A 17,390-nucleotide genomic window follows, 5' to 3' on the forward strand; every position below is an offset into this window, starting at 1 on the left:
TCTAATTATAAAAAGGGTTTTTTATTTCTAGGCCCATTTGTTTACTCATCTTTACCTCTAAGCCCAATAACTATTCTTTGTATTCTTAAACCCAAGTTTCTTTTTGTTTTTGCCTTTAAACCCAATTTCTAAAATACTGTATATACAACACTGGTATTCATACCCAAACATGATAAAAACCCTAAAATACCCTTCAATACCCCCACTTAAACCAGACCCCCTCTCTCTCTCCTCATTTTCCTTCTTCCTCAGGTCTTCGTCTTCCTCCTTCCTCAAGGCTTTGTCTTCCTCCTCCGATCCCACCTCTCATGCCCCCTCCAAGAAATCGAAGAAGAAAGGAAGAAAGGCCCATGATTTTAGTGCTTGATGTCTTGAAAAGGCCCACGACGGATCTCGAGGCAGCCGGACACACCTCCACCCTCTCCAACGAGACACTACAATTCTTCAACGATCAACAAGATGCTTGATGATTTTGGCTTCGGGATCTCTTTCGATGACGAGGAGGAGTGATTTCGTGTGAAATCTCATTTCTATATACTCGATTAGGGTTAGGGTCAGGGTCGGGGTTGGGGGGTTAGGGTTAGTTCATTGATGTTCTTTTGTGCTATCCCTTTTTGTTGAACTAAATCTAATTGTAGAATTGGTTTTATCAATTTATGAATGTATCGTTTCTGTTGAACTAAATCTAATTTGTACACAATAGATTTGCAAAGCAAGAGGTGTGAAATCTGAAGAATCTGGAATTTTGTACCTGTAAATTTTGCTTATAAAGAGTTGGAGAGTATGGAGCTTGCTTTGAAGATTGTGAAAGAGAAATTGCTGGGTAGAGTTAATGGAGTCAGTTATGCTATATGTACATTTTGAAGATTTGTGCAATTTTGAAGATTTGTAACATTTTGTAAAGTCTGGAGCTTGCCTTGAATATAATATCAGTTATATTATGTACATTTTGAAGATTTGTAACATTTTTGAAAGCCTGGAGCTTGCCTTGAATATATGATCAGTTATGCTATGTTTTTTGTGAAGATTTGTAACATTTTAAAAAGTCTAGAGCTTGCCTTGAATATATGATTAGTTATGCTAAGTATATTTTGAAGATTTGTGTAATTTTGGAGTTTGATTTGTAACATATTGTTTCAGATTGTAAGTTTTTGAAAGTAGAAAATGAAAGTGTTGTTAGTGCAATATCGTTATTATTTGTGCAATTTTGGAGTTTGTAAGACTGGAATTTTGTGTAATTTTGTGAGTGCTATTTTGTGGAATTTTGTGTAATTTTATGAGTGTTATTTTGTTCTTGTGCAATTTTAAGGCTGTTTTCTTTGAATTTATTGTAATCGACCGAAGATATAATGAATTCGACAACAAATTCGACTTTAATACGCTACACTTATAGCATAACACGCTACACTTACAGGATAACACGCTACACTTACAGCATAATACGCTACACTTACAGGATAACACGCTACACTTATAGGATAACACGCTACACTTACAGCATAACACGCTACACTTATCTATAAATGTAGTGGGTTATCTGTAAGTGTAGCGTGTTACACTGCAAGTGTAACGGGTTATTTGTAAGTATAGCGGATTATCCTGTAAGTGTAGCGTGTTACACTACAAATATAGCGGGTTATCCTGTAAGTGTAGCGGGTTAGACTTTAAATGTAGCGGGTTAGACTTTAAGTGTAGCGGGTTAGACTGTAAGTGTAGCGTGTTATGCTGTAAGTGTAGCAGGTTAGATCGTAAGTGTAGCGTGTTATGTTGTAAGTGTAGCGGGTTAGACTGTAAGTGTAGCGTGTTATCCTGTAAGTGTAGCGTGTTATGCTGTAAGTGTAGCGTGTTATCCTATAAGTGTAGCGTGTTATGCTGTAAGTGTAGCTTGTTATCCTGTAAGTGTAGCGCGTTATGCTGTAAGTGTAGCGGGTTATCCTGTAAGTGTAACGTGTTATGCTGTAAGTGTAGCGTGTTAGACTGTAAGTGTAGCGGGTTATTCTGTAAGTGTAGCGTGTTAGACTGTAAATGTAGCGTGTTATGCTGTAAGTGTAGCGTGTTAGACTGTAAGTGTAGCGTGTTATGCTGTAAGTGTAGCAGGTTATCCTGTAAGTGTAGCGTGTTATCCTGTAAGTGTAGCGTGTTATGCTGTACGTGTAACGGGTTATCCTGTAAGTGTAGCGTGTTAGACTGTAAGTGTAGCGTGTTAGACTGTAAGTGTAGCGTGTTATGCTGTAAGTATAGCTTGTTATCCTGTAAGTGTAACAGGTTAGACCGTAAGTGTAGTGTGTTATGCTGTAAGTGTAGCGGGTTAGACTGTAAGTGTAGCGGGTTATCCTGTAAGTGTAGCGTATTATCCTGTAAGTGTAGCGTGTTAGACTGTAAGTGTAGCGTGTTATGCTGTAAGTGTAGCGGGTTAGACCGTAAGTATAGCGTGTTATGCTGTAAGTGTAGCGGGTTAGACTGTAAGTGTAGCGGGTTATCCTGTAAGTGTAGCGGGTTATCCTGTAAGTGTAGCGTGTTATCCTGTAAGTGTAGCGTGTTATCCTGTAAGTGTAGCGCGTTATGCTGTAAGTGTAGCGGGTTATCCTGTAAGTGTAGCGGGTTATCCTGTAAGTGTAGCGGGTTATCCTGTAAGTGTAGCGGGTTATCCTGTAAGTGTAGCGGGTTATCCTGTAAGTGTAGCGGGTTATATTGTAAGTGTAGCGTGTTATCCTGTACAGTCTACCATGCTACACTTACAGTCTACCACGCTACAATTTCAGTCTATCACGCTACACTTACAGTCTACCACGCTACACTTACAGGTTATCACGCTACACTTTGAATTTATCACGCTACACTTACAATCAAAGAGATCTGCAGTTTATCACACTTGGTTGCACTCACAAAATTGCACAAGAACAAAATAACACTCATAAAATTACACAAAATTCCACAAAATAGCACTCACAAAATTGCGCAAAATTCCAGTCTTACAAACTCCAAAATTGCACAAACAATAACGATATTGCACTAACAACACTTTCATTATCTACTTTCAAAAACTTACAATCTGAAACAATATGTTACAAATCAAACTCCAAAATTACACAAATCTTCAAAATATACTTAGCATAACTAATCATATATTCAAGGCAAGCTCTAGACTTTTTAAAATGTTACAAATCTTCACAAAAAACATAGCATAACTGATCATATATTCAAGGCAAGCTCCAGGCTTTCAAAAATGTTACAAATCTTCAAAATGTACATAATATAACTGATATTATATTCAAGGCAAGCTCCAGACTTTACAAAATGTTACAAATCTTCAAAATTGCACAAATCTTCAAAATGTACATATAGCATAACTGACTCCATTAACTCTACCCAGCAATTTCTCTTTCACAATCTTCAAATCAAGCTCCATACTCTCCAACTCTTTATAAGCAAAATTTACAGGTACAAAATTCCAGATTCTCCAGATTTCACACCTTTTGCTTTGCAAATCTATTGTGTACAAATTAGATTTAGTTCAACAGAAACGATACATTCATAAATTGATAAAACCAATTCTACGATTAGATTTAGTTCAACAAAAAGGGATAGCACAAAAGAACATCAATGAACTAACCCTAACCCCCCCAACCCCGACCCCGACCCTGACCCTAACCCTAACCCTAATCCTAATCGAGTATATAGAAATGAGATTTCACACGAAATCACTCCTCCTCGTCATCGAAAGAGATCCCGAAGTCAAAATCATCAAGCATCTTGTTGATCGTTGAAGAATTGTAGTGTCTCGTTAGAGAGGGTGGAGGTGTGTCCGGCTGCCTCGAGATCCGTCGTAGGCCTTTTCAAGACATCAATCACTAAAATCATGGGCCTTTCTTCCTTTCTTCTTCGATTTCTTGAAGGGGGCATGAGAGGTGGGATCGGAGGAGGAAGACAAAGCCTTGAGGAAGGAGGAAGACGAAGACCTGAGGAAGAAGGAAAATGAGGAGAGAGAGAGGGGGTCTGGTTTAAGTGGGGGTATTGAAGGGTATTTTAGGGTTTTTATCATGTTTGGGTATGAATACCAGTGTTGTATATACAGTATTTTAGAAATTGGGTTTAAAGGCAAAAACAAAAAGAAACTTGGGTTTAAGAATACAAAGAATAGTTATTGGGCTTAGAGGTAAAGATGAGTAAACAAATGGGCCTAGAAATAAAAAACCCTAATAAATATTGAATGGAGATCCTACAATATACCAAATTAACAACATTGACCAGCCTACATAAGACATGCAATAGACAACAGAGTCTCAAGGAAGTAGAAGCATTACAGTCACCTTTCGAAACTAACGAAATCAATAAAAAGTATTAGTTAAGGCTAGATGTAATACACATTGTCTGAGCACATGAAATTGAGAAAAATAACAGTTCAAATGTTATCTATACAACATACACCAAGATGATAAGAATTAACATTTATGTCAGTTCAAATGTAAAATTGATGTATGTCACTAAATCCTTGTAGAGTTCAAGATCACTTGAGAAATACCAGTGACTGCTCGTTTCCCCAAATTTCAGTGTCAAAGTTGGGGAAAAAAACTTACAGATGGCATTCATAAACATGTGGCATTCAGAAATAGGGTATAGGCAGAGAAACAGGAATGTGAACAGTAAAGATGAAATTTGCCGCCCTCTTTCCCAGAGTACCATCCATCTAAAATCAGATTCTCACCTCAAAAATTGTAATACCGCAAAACTAAAATTATAACCACCCCAGCTTTTATACAACAGTTACTAAGGGGGATGCTAGACGTTTTACTTTTTAACTCTGTAATGATGAACTCTCAAAGTTCGGGGTCCTGTGAAACTTCCCACTCTTGGAGATCCTGTGCAAAAAAAAACCCAAAACTGTAGCTTGATATGCACATCATCTAGGAACCAGTTCTGAAAATCGCTGACAATTTGCATAGTTGATCATGCAGCTCAATGATTCTGTTGTCAAGAACCGCAAAATCCACCTGTAAATAAGAAAAGCCATCAAAAAGTGTTAGACAAAGACACAAGATCTAGGAATAGGGATTGAGATGAACAGTAATCAAGTAGGTTGTTTGGCATGAACAGCGGTTGCTTGCTGTGGAGCTGCTTAGTTCTATCTGTAAAGAAGGTGGCAAACAAACTTATCTATTGGGTTGGTGTTACGAGCTTTATCCCAGTGAATTTGATGATTTGAGAATGATCAATATGTTTAGAAGCGAAAATAATGAGCCACTACCTCCGCGAATAAAGGACTGGCAGTCAGGTGACCCTTTAACTCACCAATCTAAACGTGCTCGGAATCATGAGGCTTTGCAGGTATTTATCTCTTATTTCTCTCTAAATTTCAGCCAGTACTAACTGATTTATGGTGCGTGTACTAACTGGTTTATGGTGCATATGATCGTTAAAATTCGCCATGTTTTTTATAAAGAGATACTTATAAATGTTATATACTCTTAATTAAATTTATATATTGGTTAAATGGTGCAAAATGCACTGTTCTATGCTTATGAAGATGAAGAACTCATTTATCGTAGATTTTTTTTGCTTATCAAACATTAACACTGACATTTGCCATGTTCCAGTGAATTTAGTTGGTTGTGGAGTTGTCTGACATAATGAACTTCTATGATATATCTAATCTAATCTGGGCCTCATTCCCATCTAATAATAGGGCTTCATAATGAACTTCTATGATATCCAATCTGAGCCTCATTCCCATCTAATCTAATCTAATCTAATTTATCTAATCTATAAAATCTAATCTAATTTATCTAATCTAATCTATGTCTAAATTTATTCCTCTATGTATATCTATACTATACATATCTATACTTACCACCGAAGAATGCTCTAGAGACGAGACATGTCTTCCTGCAGCAACAACAAACTCATCCACATGAACCTGTGTATCTACTTGATCCTTCAAAGCATCTCGGGCTTCAGACGACAAGGTCTCCCAAGCAGAATACATAGCGCTCTGCTTAAAAAAAAATTGATTTTAGTATGAAACAATTTCTTATAAAGAATGTCTTCATAATATTTTATACCTGAATAGCCTTTTCTCTCGCATTTTGGTATTCTGCTGCAAGTCGCGAAGGTTCATATTCGAAGTCAGTCGAGACACCAGCGGTAGCACTAATCTGAAACCAAAGATATTGTAATTAGTGAATAGACAAAATATAGAAATTCAAGTTGGAAGTTTGCCAAGAGTTGAACCTCCAATCTACGTGCAATGAGATCCACGTAATCATCTTTGACAACTGTCTCCAAGTTAGAGTTTAGAACCTAGTAAACATGATGAATGCATAGTTAAGTGTAACAAGAATTTGGATATATAAACATGTGGAAAAGTTATTGGGCATTGTAAACATACTGTCAGCCTGGTTAGCAATTCTGAGATTGTCGCCAACTCGTTTTCCATCTTTAATTCTCTGTTTAGAGTTAAGTTAAATGGTTTAACAGATGACACAAGAATAATGCATCTTGGTTATCTAAATAAAATAAAGCAAATCCCATAAGAGCATTAGAAAGAGTCAAGTTTCATTGCATTTGTCCTCTGCAGATTTAGTTTATCGGCTACATGATGATGACACACTTCCTCATCTATAGTGCAAAAGGAAAAGGGGGAAAAGGTAAAGAAAAATGAAAAGTTAAGCTGGTGTAAGGATTCAAAAGACCCATTATTTTACCAAAATTTATGGCAGTAATTCGATATTGCACAACAGATGGAATGAATTTCAACCATTGACACGAAAAAAGTTCACCCGACTTATTATCTTCATACCCTAATCTCATGTTTCTTCTAATCTTAAAGTCTAAAGAGAATTGTAATTGGATAGTGGCATAATGCTCACAATACTTGACAGCCAACTCACTCCGAATATGTGAGCACACAACAGAGCTCTTTTGAAAGCAAGATTAATGAAATGTAGCAAGTGTATTTAAGTTTCACTTTGAGCACACAACAGAGCTCTTTTGAAAGCAAGATTAATGAAATGTAGCAAGTGTATTTAAGTTTCACTTCCAAAAGTTTAATAGGGTTGGAAAAACAAACTAAAAACTGAAAAAACCAATTCCCGGTAACTAAATAATTACTCATACAGGGTTTGCACAAACATCATTTAGTCTCTACTAGCAACTTTCTTTTATTGATAACATGGCGTTATTCAAATTTGTCCCTACTAGCAACTATCTTTCTTTTATTGATAACTAAATGATTACTCATACAGGGTTTGTACAAACATCATTTAGTCCCTACTAGCAACTATCATATTAAGAATGGACTGTACAGTCTTCGAGAACATGGCGTTATTCAAATTCAGCAGTTAGTGTCACACAAAAATAACACACAAGAAGAAGACAACAAGCTTCATTCGTATGTTGTAAGCCTAAGCTTGTCTCCCTCTCAATCCATATCTTTGAGAAGTCGAGAGAATACAAAAGATGTTCCATTGCTTGAATACAGAGTAATATAGGCCTAATCCATGCACACAAAAACATAACTCAACATATAGAAAATCAAATGGCAGCAAAGGATAGGTAGCATATCTACTGAAAAAAACAAGCGATAATATAAATTCAAACTTGCTAATAAAATAACTAGACATGCAATAATTACACAGGTAATGAAATAACAAGAACACCTACTCAATCCCAAAAACCAATACCTTAAAATCAATCAAATTTACCTCTCCAACAGAGCTGTGCTCCTAATCTTTGGCACCTGAAGAGGATGCTCCCTCTGTAGTAGTTATATGAACAGACGAGTCCTGCTAGAAATTTAATTTAATATTTATAGTAAGGAAATAACACCAGGTGATCCCTCTAGAAATTACTAGAGAAATGGAATATTTTGCGGGAATAGAGAGTAATATAGGCCTAATCCCTCCATACAGAGACATAATTGAACAAAACAGAAATCAAATGGCAGCAAAAGATAGGTAGCATATCCCACTGAAAAAACAAGCAATAACATAAATTCAAACCTGCTAATAAAATAAGTAAACATGCAATAATACATGGTTAATAAAATAAAAAAAACACCTAGACAATCTCAAAAACCAAAACACTAAACCAATCAAATTTACCTTTCCAACAGAGCTGTGCTCCTGATCTTTGGCACCTGATGAAGACGCTTCCTCTGGATTAGGTATCCGGAAATACAAGTCCTGCTAGAATTTTGGTTCAATATGTCATTTAGAAAATAAAACAAGGTAATCACTCTTCAAAGGGTGGCACTAGGGGCACACCCCCAACCACATCCCAAACCACACCCCCTCTCTCATATGTTACAGTGCACCGGGCCCCACATGAGATTTTAAAATTTTAAAATCCTATGTGGGACCCGGTGCACTGTAGCATATGAGAAAGGGGATGTGGTTTGGGATGTGGTTGGGGGTGTGCCCCTATCATTTTTCCCTCTTCAAATCACTAGAAAAATGGAATATTTTGCTAAGAGAAAAGAATGGAATAACTACACTTTGAATATCAGCTAGCAAAGTGATGAGAACAAGAACTCACAATCTTCCATTTTAGCTTAGTTTTAATTTTTCAAATTTAAAATTTAAAATTTAAAATTTGAATTTTGAATTGTAGTTGAGTAATTTGAGGGATTGTTGTTTTATTTCTATTTTTATTGCATGTTGTGTGCACGTAGTTTTTCTTTATAAGTAAGGTTGTATGAGACTATTGAAGAAAAATGAATTATTGAATGAAAAATTGCATTAGCTAAAATCTGGTGTGAAGCATTGGGTGTGAAACCTAGGCCTCGGGTGTGAAACCCTAGGCCGTTCCCTGTGTCCTCTTCCTCCAGTCGCCAAGCATTCCCTCGTCTTCCCCACGTCAATAATTAGTCAAACTCACCTCTTCCCTGTAAACCACCAGATCCACACCCAACTCGCCCCTGATCTCCACCTCCGCACCACCAACGCCATCATCTCCTCCCAAGCAGCCGCCCTATTCCCACCGTCACCGAGCCTCCTTTCCCAGCAACTGCCGCATTCATGTACACTAACTGCTTGGCAAAATTCTTCACCAGAGCAATACTACCACTGCCACAGCCGCTTACCGCAGATCATCACAACGCTATCGTCCTGTCATCCTTGTCGACGCCGTCACTCTAGTCGCTGCTCAGAATCGTCGTCACCGTCGTCATTCAGATTCGTCACCGCGTCGTTATCAGTTCAACACCGTCGCACTCGTCGTCGTCAGATCTCCACCTCATCGTCGTCGTTCAGTTCACCGTTGTCATCGCACCACCTCCAGAGGTCTCTCACGTCGTGTCTGTTCAGACAGACGAAGGTTTCGCTCTATTTATTTTTCTGTTTATCTCATTTGGTTAGTTAATTGCATGAGTATGTTGTCTCTAAACCATCATCATATATTCGCTGCTTAGATTAGTTTTTGTGAGTTGAGAGTAACTGAACATGTGACTGTTAAAAATTTGATATTGATTGTGAAACTGATACAATGATAATGAATACTGAGATTATATTTATCGAGATTGGAATTGTTCATGATTATCGTTGCAAATCTTGTTAAAATCCAAGGTTATCGATAGCGGATAGCGTCGCGTAGCGATGAGGCATCGCTAAGGCTATTTATGGCTATTGCGGTAAAAAACGCAAAGTCAAATAGCGGTCTAATTCATATATGTATTGTAGGCGTCAAAAAATGCTCATAGATATCCAAATACGACTCAAGACTGAGAAGAGAACAATGTGCATGCGTGTGACAAAATACACTGATAGGCGACACGTATAGGCGCGGCAGCCCATGGTGACGCGCGTAAGGCGCGACAGCCCATGGTGACGCACATAAGGCGCGACAGTCTATGGTGACGCACCAAAGGCGCGGCAGCAAAGTATGACGCGCAAATGATAAAGTAGCCTCTTATGTAAATTGTTGACAGTTTTTAACATCTCTTGGAGGTCCACGTGGCAGCATATCAGAAAGAGAACATGTGCTGACGTGGACAAGCAGTTAAACCACAAAAAAAATGATTAAAAATCATAGAAGGACTATTTCAAACAGGATGGAACGTGGCTAGAACCGTCTCTTTGGCCGCGCCAGTCCACACTGACGCGCCAATAGCCGCGACAGCATAGACTGACGCGCCCAAAGAGCCTACACTCGATCAGTTATTTTGCATCCATTTCGACTGTTGTGCACCTCTATCCCTATAAATACCTCCCTAAACACGAAGCAAAAGACAGAGCAGATTGGAGCATAGATACTTGAGCTTTTGGTGATTTTGAGCAAGAGAGAAAGTCTTCATCTTTCATAGATAGCTCTCAGTGATTCCTAGAGATCTAATCTCTGACTTGATCTTTGGAAGTGTGAACATCTTACATCGATAAAATATTCGCTTCAAATTCCTACTTCGATAAACGAAGAAGGAACCTCTAAACCTCTTTCACGATCTGTGAATTGGTGGTCCACGAGCCAAAGCATTCCCGACACAGGCAAAGTCCCACAAAGCAAAAGTCGATAAACGATTTTTATGTTATTTTCTCGAAAGTTGTAATTTTCTTATTTTTCATTGCATTTCATTGTAAGCGACTGAAGTTTAATGGAATCATTAATGGAAACGACTTTTGACGAAAACAAACTGGCGACCACAATGGGAGCCAGCGGCCTCGCTGCCGAGGCCGTAGTGTCGCAACCGATCAAGATCGTGATCAACGAAGACATCGAATATGAGTTCGATCAGGCAAAATTCGAAGAGTATCTGTCATCCTCATCCTTAAAACCTTCCTCGTCCCGTAAGTATAGGAATGTTTCATCTTCCAAGAAGGTTATCCAGTCTTCAACTTCGGTGTAGTCTACATGTGAAGACTCTTACCCAATTGTTGCTAAGAACTCTGCTTGCAACATATCTGCTCCTAATGACCCTGCACCATTTAAAGAGTCATTGAATCATGGCCTACCAGCGTTGACGAAGAGGGTTCGTCAGAGACAACGCCGGCGTCGTGCCCGTCAATTGGCCAAAACCTTACAACAAACCGATAGGGTCCATTACTATGCGGACCTAAAGTCGAGAAAGCATACAACGAACCAGTTGCCCCAAAGACAAGACACTCATATTTCTGCACAACTTACGACGGAGAAATGAACCCTCGTCAAAAGAGCACGTTCAACTCTCAAAGAACGCATACAGAAGCGTCGTATAAGAGCCGCTCGCACTCGTGCTCGTCGTCAACAAATGCAGAAAGAGAAGAAAGAAATGACGTCTGAAAAGCCACCGAAGAACTACAAAGTTTGGGTTCCCAAAACCGAAGATGCTAAACAATATAAAGGGTTTTGCCTCTATACCCTACAAACCTAAACCCATAGTTTAGGTAATTATCCTAACAGTCTTTGACATTGAGTTAAAATAAACCTATCATTTAACATTATTCAGTTTCAGACTTTTAAAGGGGTAAATGACGAATACCCCCTCGCCCTAAACAATATAAAGGGTTTTGCCTCTATACCCTGCAAATCTAAACCCATAGATTTTGCTAATGCAGCCTGCAAGTAGAAATGAGGCAAACGAATGGTAATAATAGGAGACATTAACTATGATTTGATTTGCCTGTATGAATACGATGTTCAACGGACCTAATGCAGGATCTAAGCCCCGCGATAGATATTCATAAAGTGCTTTAAACTTGAAGGAGGACCGAATAGCATTTTCCTAGAATAAAAACAAAGAAAAAAGATATGAATATTAAAATCACCAAATAATTGATTTACACTTTCAAGCATTTAATAAGCTAAGTTAATCAATTATGATAAAGATCATAAAACCTCAAGGAAGAAGAGCTTCTTGTGAGAAAATGACCTGAAACTTCTGAGAAAGTGAAACCTCGAATTTAGAATGCTGGCTAGCAATAGTAGCAATTCCTCTAACGATTTGTCGCTCGATAGTGTCTTCAAGACTGTTCTTCAGATCTGGAAGCAATGAAGACCGGATAAGATCATCCATAGCAGCCTGCATACATTTAAGTATGAATCAAAAGTAGTTAAAATATATAATCAATTTTTACAACAAATAGTGCATAAATTCCATTAATCGCTTATCCACATCCTCTCCGTGACAACTAGGAGGTGATTTCAAATACCCATAATATTTTATAAGTAATGAATCACTTCACTTGTCTTCTAAGTTATGCTTTAAGTTTTGAATTTAAATTGCAAATATCTTCCATTTGAACTCAAAATCCGTAGCCCAAATGATATTAGACCCAAGCCCAAATCCACCTCTGCTTCCTCTCTCTTCCTCAAACAGATTCCAAGCATGGAATGCGGAAAGTTCAAGTTTAAAGTTACTTAATAGGATACTAACTTGTGTGCGCATGAGATAAACTGAGAAAGCTGAAGCTTGCATGCTAGTTAAGTCCTGATACTGGAGTTGCACACGATCAGAAGTATGTTGATGTGGCAGAAGCATCTTTGTAAGCAAACTGACTAGACCTCCCTCCCTCGTTGCTTTTAATTGACCAAGGGGTGAAAAACCCCTATATTGACCACAATGAAGAACACAGGGACAGTCGACACAGGTTCCAACAATGGGAATAATATGCCTATAACTCTGCTGAAACTTACCACTTACTAACATCTCGAAAAGGATGAAAACAAGTAAATATATGGACAACTTATCCTCATGCAACTAAAGGAGAAAAAGTACAGCAAAGGAAAACTGCAAACCTTTAACTGAATATTTTAATAGTTTAATATATTAAGTAAATCAAAAAGTATATATACTGAAGAATATTGCAGCAGTATTCCAGTTCAAACCAAGAATAGGTATAGCATACCTGTAAGACTTACACAGATACAACATAGCTTCCCAGTAAGGATTTGTGTAAAACCCTATTTTTTCCTATAAGTACAACTTTGGCTAAATATAAAAATACTTCCATAAACCATACTTTTCATATCCTTTCCCATTTCTCTTATTGCCTGCTTCTTATGTATTGGGAGTTGCAACCAATTCCCAATTACTACGAGCAATTAGCGGTAGCAAATGCTGCCCAAAAAACTTCATCAATCATAAGGAATTGACAAGAAAGGAGGGGAATCTCACAAAAAACAAAACCAACATCTCCCATTATTTTTATTCATTTCACAATTTTTTTATCCCCTACAAATGTAGATGCATCTCTATTTATCCATTTTGCAACTAGAAAATACACAATTCGTTTGCCCTCTTGATGCACGGTACAAGGAATCTCTATTTATCCATTTTGCAACTAGAAAATACACAATTCGTTTGCCCTCTTGATGCACGGTACAAGGAGACTTTGTAGTAGTAAAGGAAGATCTTAAAATACACAATTCGTTTGCCCTCTTGATGCACGGTACAAGGAGACTTTGTAGTAGTAAAGGAAGATCTTAAGTAGAGTCTACAAATAATATACCCTTTACAACATTGACATAAGCACACATATTAAAAAGGTCAATAGAATTTATTTAATAATTTCATATTAAGTTCTACGTATTTTCTATGAAATATGGGTATTACTCAGAAATCTAAAAGATAGAACGAGTTTTGATTGCTACAAGTTCGATAATCTAACCACTATAAATAAAACCTCACTAGAGACCTCATTCATCAGTAACAGGTTCCAAGCATGGAATTGGGAAGTCAATGTTTAAAGTAACTCAACACGGTATTAACTTGCGCGTCAATGAGATAAAACTGTGGAAAAAGATATACCTGAATGACCTCAACTCCAGATTCACGTAATTCCTCTCGGATGGTTTGGATGACTTGAAATCTGAAGTAGCCCATCGGTTTGATAAGCTCCACGCCAAAGATCTGGGGGGGGTTGCGGGCTCGAATCGAAGCAATGGAAGAAGTTTCGAGCGGGTATATGAATACATCAGTTGTCATCAAGAATCACCTAGAGGATCTGCGACAGCGGGTCGAAAAGTTGGAAGGAGATACCAAGGCCGGGATTAAAAATCTAGGGGAAGAGGTGGAGAATGTGAAGGGTAGAATTCTAGAAATTGGAGAACTGCGAGCGCTGATCGAGAATTTGGTGAAGGAGACTAAACAAGTTCCTGAAAGTATTCGGAGACATATTTCTATTACTGCACGGTTACAGTATGATGAGTTGACTCGCAAGCAAGCTTCCGCTTTCACAGAGGAATTATGTGGATCTAGAGTTCATGTCATTCGGGTATATCTTTCTCAGTATATATACTTTTTGATTTACTTAATATATTAACGACAAAATGGCCAGATTAGTATATTTTTTAGAGGCTTGGTGACATGTTGTATTTAATGAGGGGATCTTTTACAAAAAATCCCATCAGTCCTGGCCGGAACTATAACTCTGGCCAAATTTAAGGCCTATATGGTGCCGAAGTTGAAAATTTATACCAATCTGACAAAACTAAAAGAAAATATACCAATATGTTACCAAGCCTCTAAAAAATATACCAATCTGACCATTTTACCGTTAATATATTAAGTAAATCAAAAAGTATATATACTGAGAAAGATATACCCGAATGACATGAACTCCAGATCCACATAATTCCTCTGTGAAAGCGGAAGCTTGCTTGCGAGTCAACTCATCATACTGTAACCGTGCAGTAATAGAAATATGTCTCCGAATACTTTCAGGAACTTGTTTAGTCTCCTTCACCAAATTCTCGATCAGCGCTCGCAGTTCTCCAATTTCTAGAATTCTACCCTTCACATTCTCCACCTCTTCCCCTAGATTTTTAATCCCGGCCTTGGTATCTCCTTCCAACTTTTCGACCCGCTGTCGCTGATCCTCTAGGTGATTCTTGATGACAACTGATGTATTCATATACCCGCTCGAATCTTCTTCCATTGCTTCGATCCGAGCCCGCAACCCCCCCAGATCTTTAGCGTGGAGCTTATCAAACCGATGGGCTACTTCAGATTTCAAGTCACCCAAACCATCCGAGAGGTTTTTAATCCGGGTGGCGTCCGCGGCCCTCGCCTTTGAAATCAAATCAACCTCTTTGTCTAGGCGAGCTTGGAAACGTGCGGAAAACAACTCTCCAGCACCGCTCGGATTAATATGCGGCAAGCCTTCTCGTGACGCCTTCTCTTTCAACCCCACAACCTCCAGTACATCTTCACCAAGCGGTAACGGCACTTGAAAGAGGTTGGGATGTCAGAGAGAAGCCTCGACGGGGCCGCGCGGGATTGTCCGGCGTGACCGACCCCAGGACGCTTTCTGTGGCCGTGGCTGAGGATTGTCCGGCAATAACGCGTCCCCGTGACGCTCTGTGGCCGTGGCTCGAGGATTGGCACGCGCGCCCGCCCCGGACGCTTCTGTGGCGGTGGCTTGAGGACTGGCCCCGCCCGCTTCTTGTTCTCTCGAATGCTTGTACCACCCAGTCGCGAGAGAAGAGCGCTCGGTTGATTTGGAGGATGTTGAAGGTTGGTAAGTGAGTGATTTGCTTCTGTGGCGCGGCTGAGCGACTGACCTCCGTCCGCTTCTCTCTTCTTCTTCTTATTTTTTTTTTTTGTTTTGGGGCGACAGAAGACTGAACCGACCGGGAGGTAGGGTTTTTGATCGCTGGGCCGTTCGATGGGAGAGTACGCCACATGATTAATAGCTATGATCTTCTGAGATGATGGTGTTCAAGTTTGGGAACAAATTATTCATTTTAGGCGCCAAATAAATCATGCTATAATTTTAAAAACTTATTTGTCATGCCACGTAGTAGCCATGGCGATAAAACGAGGGGGGGGGGGGGGGGGGGGGGGATGGCAGTACTAAGAAGGAAGACGAAACAGCTTGTGAGAAACTAAAAGAGTTTTAAAATTTTGAAATTACTACATTTATAATAAATTTAGGTTAAGGTAAATTGTATATAAATCCCTCATCTATACCTTCAGTAACAATTAATCCCCTAAGTTATTTATTAGCACATAGCACTCTTCCCCTAAGAATTGAGAGGGGATAAGTGCTAATAAATGAGCTAATTAAAGACATATATTTAAGGGAGTTATGTGCAACTTACCCTTTAGTTTATTATATCTTTGTATTTTAATTTTTTCTGCGGTTTCTAAAATCACATATTTTGTTTCAAATCATATCGAATCTTTGAAGATAAGTTGTATACAAGTCTCTCATCGATAATCAATTCCTCTAATTACCAACTTCCGTAACTTTATCGATTACATGTCAAAGGAACCTTCTTCCACTAATGAGGTCTTGTTACGTGGATTTACTTGCTCACAAAGTAAATTCTATAATTACCTCAACCAATAATTACCTCAACCAATAATTTACTTGCTCACAAAGTAAATTTACTTGCTCACAAAGTAAATTCTATAATTACCTCAACCAATAGGATAGTGACATATGTACCACCTGATTTGTTTGGACAATTGGCATAAATATTTCTCCTATCTTAGTAAAGGTACCTCATACCTTTTTTAGTCAGTCTTGAAAGTTCTCAACCCAGACTAGAGAGAAGGGACATAGCCTAGCGAGAATAGGCAACTCGACTTGATGAGAAGGGATAAGTCGGCCAGGCGAGAAGGGACATCTGTCTCGGCCTGGTGAGAAGGGACTCCTGTCTCGGCCTGGCGACAAGGAACATCTATTTCAGTCTGGCGAGAAGGGATGCATTGCTTGGCCTGTCTCGGTCAGCTTGAGTGCAATTTGCTTAAGACGTGTCAGCTAGTTGAATATTGATCAACACTTACTTCTATGGCACAACAATTTTTAACGCATAAAAGGATAATTCCCCTTAAAAAGAATTTTACGACCGTGTCTAGTCGAATGGTGAACCCTCAAATTGCATCCTAAAGTATCAACTTGCCATTTTGCCCCTTAACTATGTGTGTATGTCCAACGCAATTATTTTGTGAGCCTACAACATAGATTAATGACGTGTTAGTATTCTGCTAACATTTAATATATTTTTTGCAATCTAAAATTTCTGCTAATCAAATATTTCTTGAGTTCGATTCAGGATGTGCTATCAAAAGATTATTTTATAGAGAGACACAGATGAACCAATAATCTCTCTTTATAAAAATCAGTAAAGACAAATATCAAATAAGTAACTAATAAAAAATTTGATCAATTCATTAATAATATTTTACAAGGCAGACTAATTCATCATCAACTTTAAATAAAATATGATACATGTATAATTTTGCACATATATTTTTAGAACTGATTTTATAAACTACACCCCAACCCCACACACACCCAACAAAAAAAACCAACCAACAAAAAACCCTAAAAAATAAACTATAGTTAATGTCTTAAGCATCCTTTAGGTCTTTTTAACTTGACAAAAAATGCCTCAAGTTTGGGCATACTATAGATAACCCTACTCAACTTTCAAATTTAAAGAAAAAACCCTTAATTATTTTTTGTTTCATAAAA

The 17,390-nt window shown here is 38.3% G+C and overlaps 1 protein-coding gene across 10 annotated transcripts; it reads right to left on the reverse strand.

The window, feature by feature from the left end:
- Positions 4,346–14,936, reverse strand: LOC109839523. 10 transcript variants are annotated; one of them, XM_020407993.1, is made up of 9 exons: positions 13,715–14,127; positions 11,837–11,986; positions 8,100–8,180; positions 7,701–7,781; positions 6,386–6,443; positions 6,229–6,297; positions 6,060–6,152; positions 5,849–5,989; positions 4,346–4,991 (listed from the first exon to the last, which is right to left on the reverse strand). In XM_020407993.1, exons 5-9 carry the CDS (start codon positions 6,431–6,433, stop codon positions 4,905–4,907), a joined length of 438 nt encoding a protein of 145 aa, XP_020263582.1. In that variant the 5' UTR covers positions 6,434–6,443; positions 7,701–7,781; positions 8,100–8,180; positions 11,837–11,986; positions 13,715–14,127; the 3' UTR covers positions 4,346–4,904. The 10 variants fall into 10 exon arrangements, 8 of the variants coding, with proteins under 8 accessions (XP_020263582.1, XP_020263583.1, XP_020263578.1 ...); XM_020407994.1 differs by having other exon boundaries at positions 7,701–7,784; XR_002246652.1 differs by lacking the exons at positions 4,346–4,991; positions 5,849–5,989; positions 6,060–6,152; positions 6,229–6,297; positions 13,715–14,127 and adding exons at positions 11,614–11,689; positions 14,511–14,936 and having other exon boundaries at positions 6,429–6,443.

Source organism: Asparagus officinalis, chromosome 4, assembly GCF_001876935.1.
Source record: "Asparagus officinalis chromosome 4, Aspof.V1, whole genome shotgun sequence".
Lineage (NCBI taxonomy): Eukaryota > Viridiplantae > Streptophyta > Magnoliopsida > Asparagales > Asparagaceae > Asparagus > Asparagus officinalis.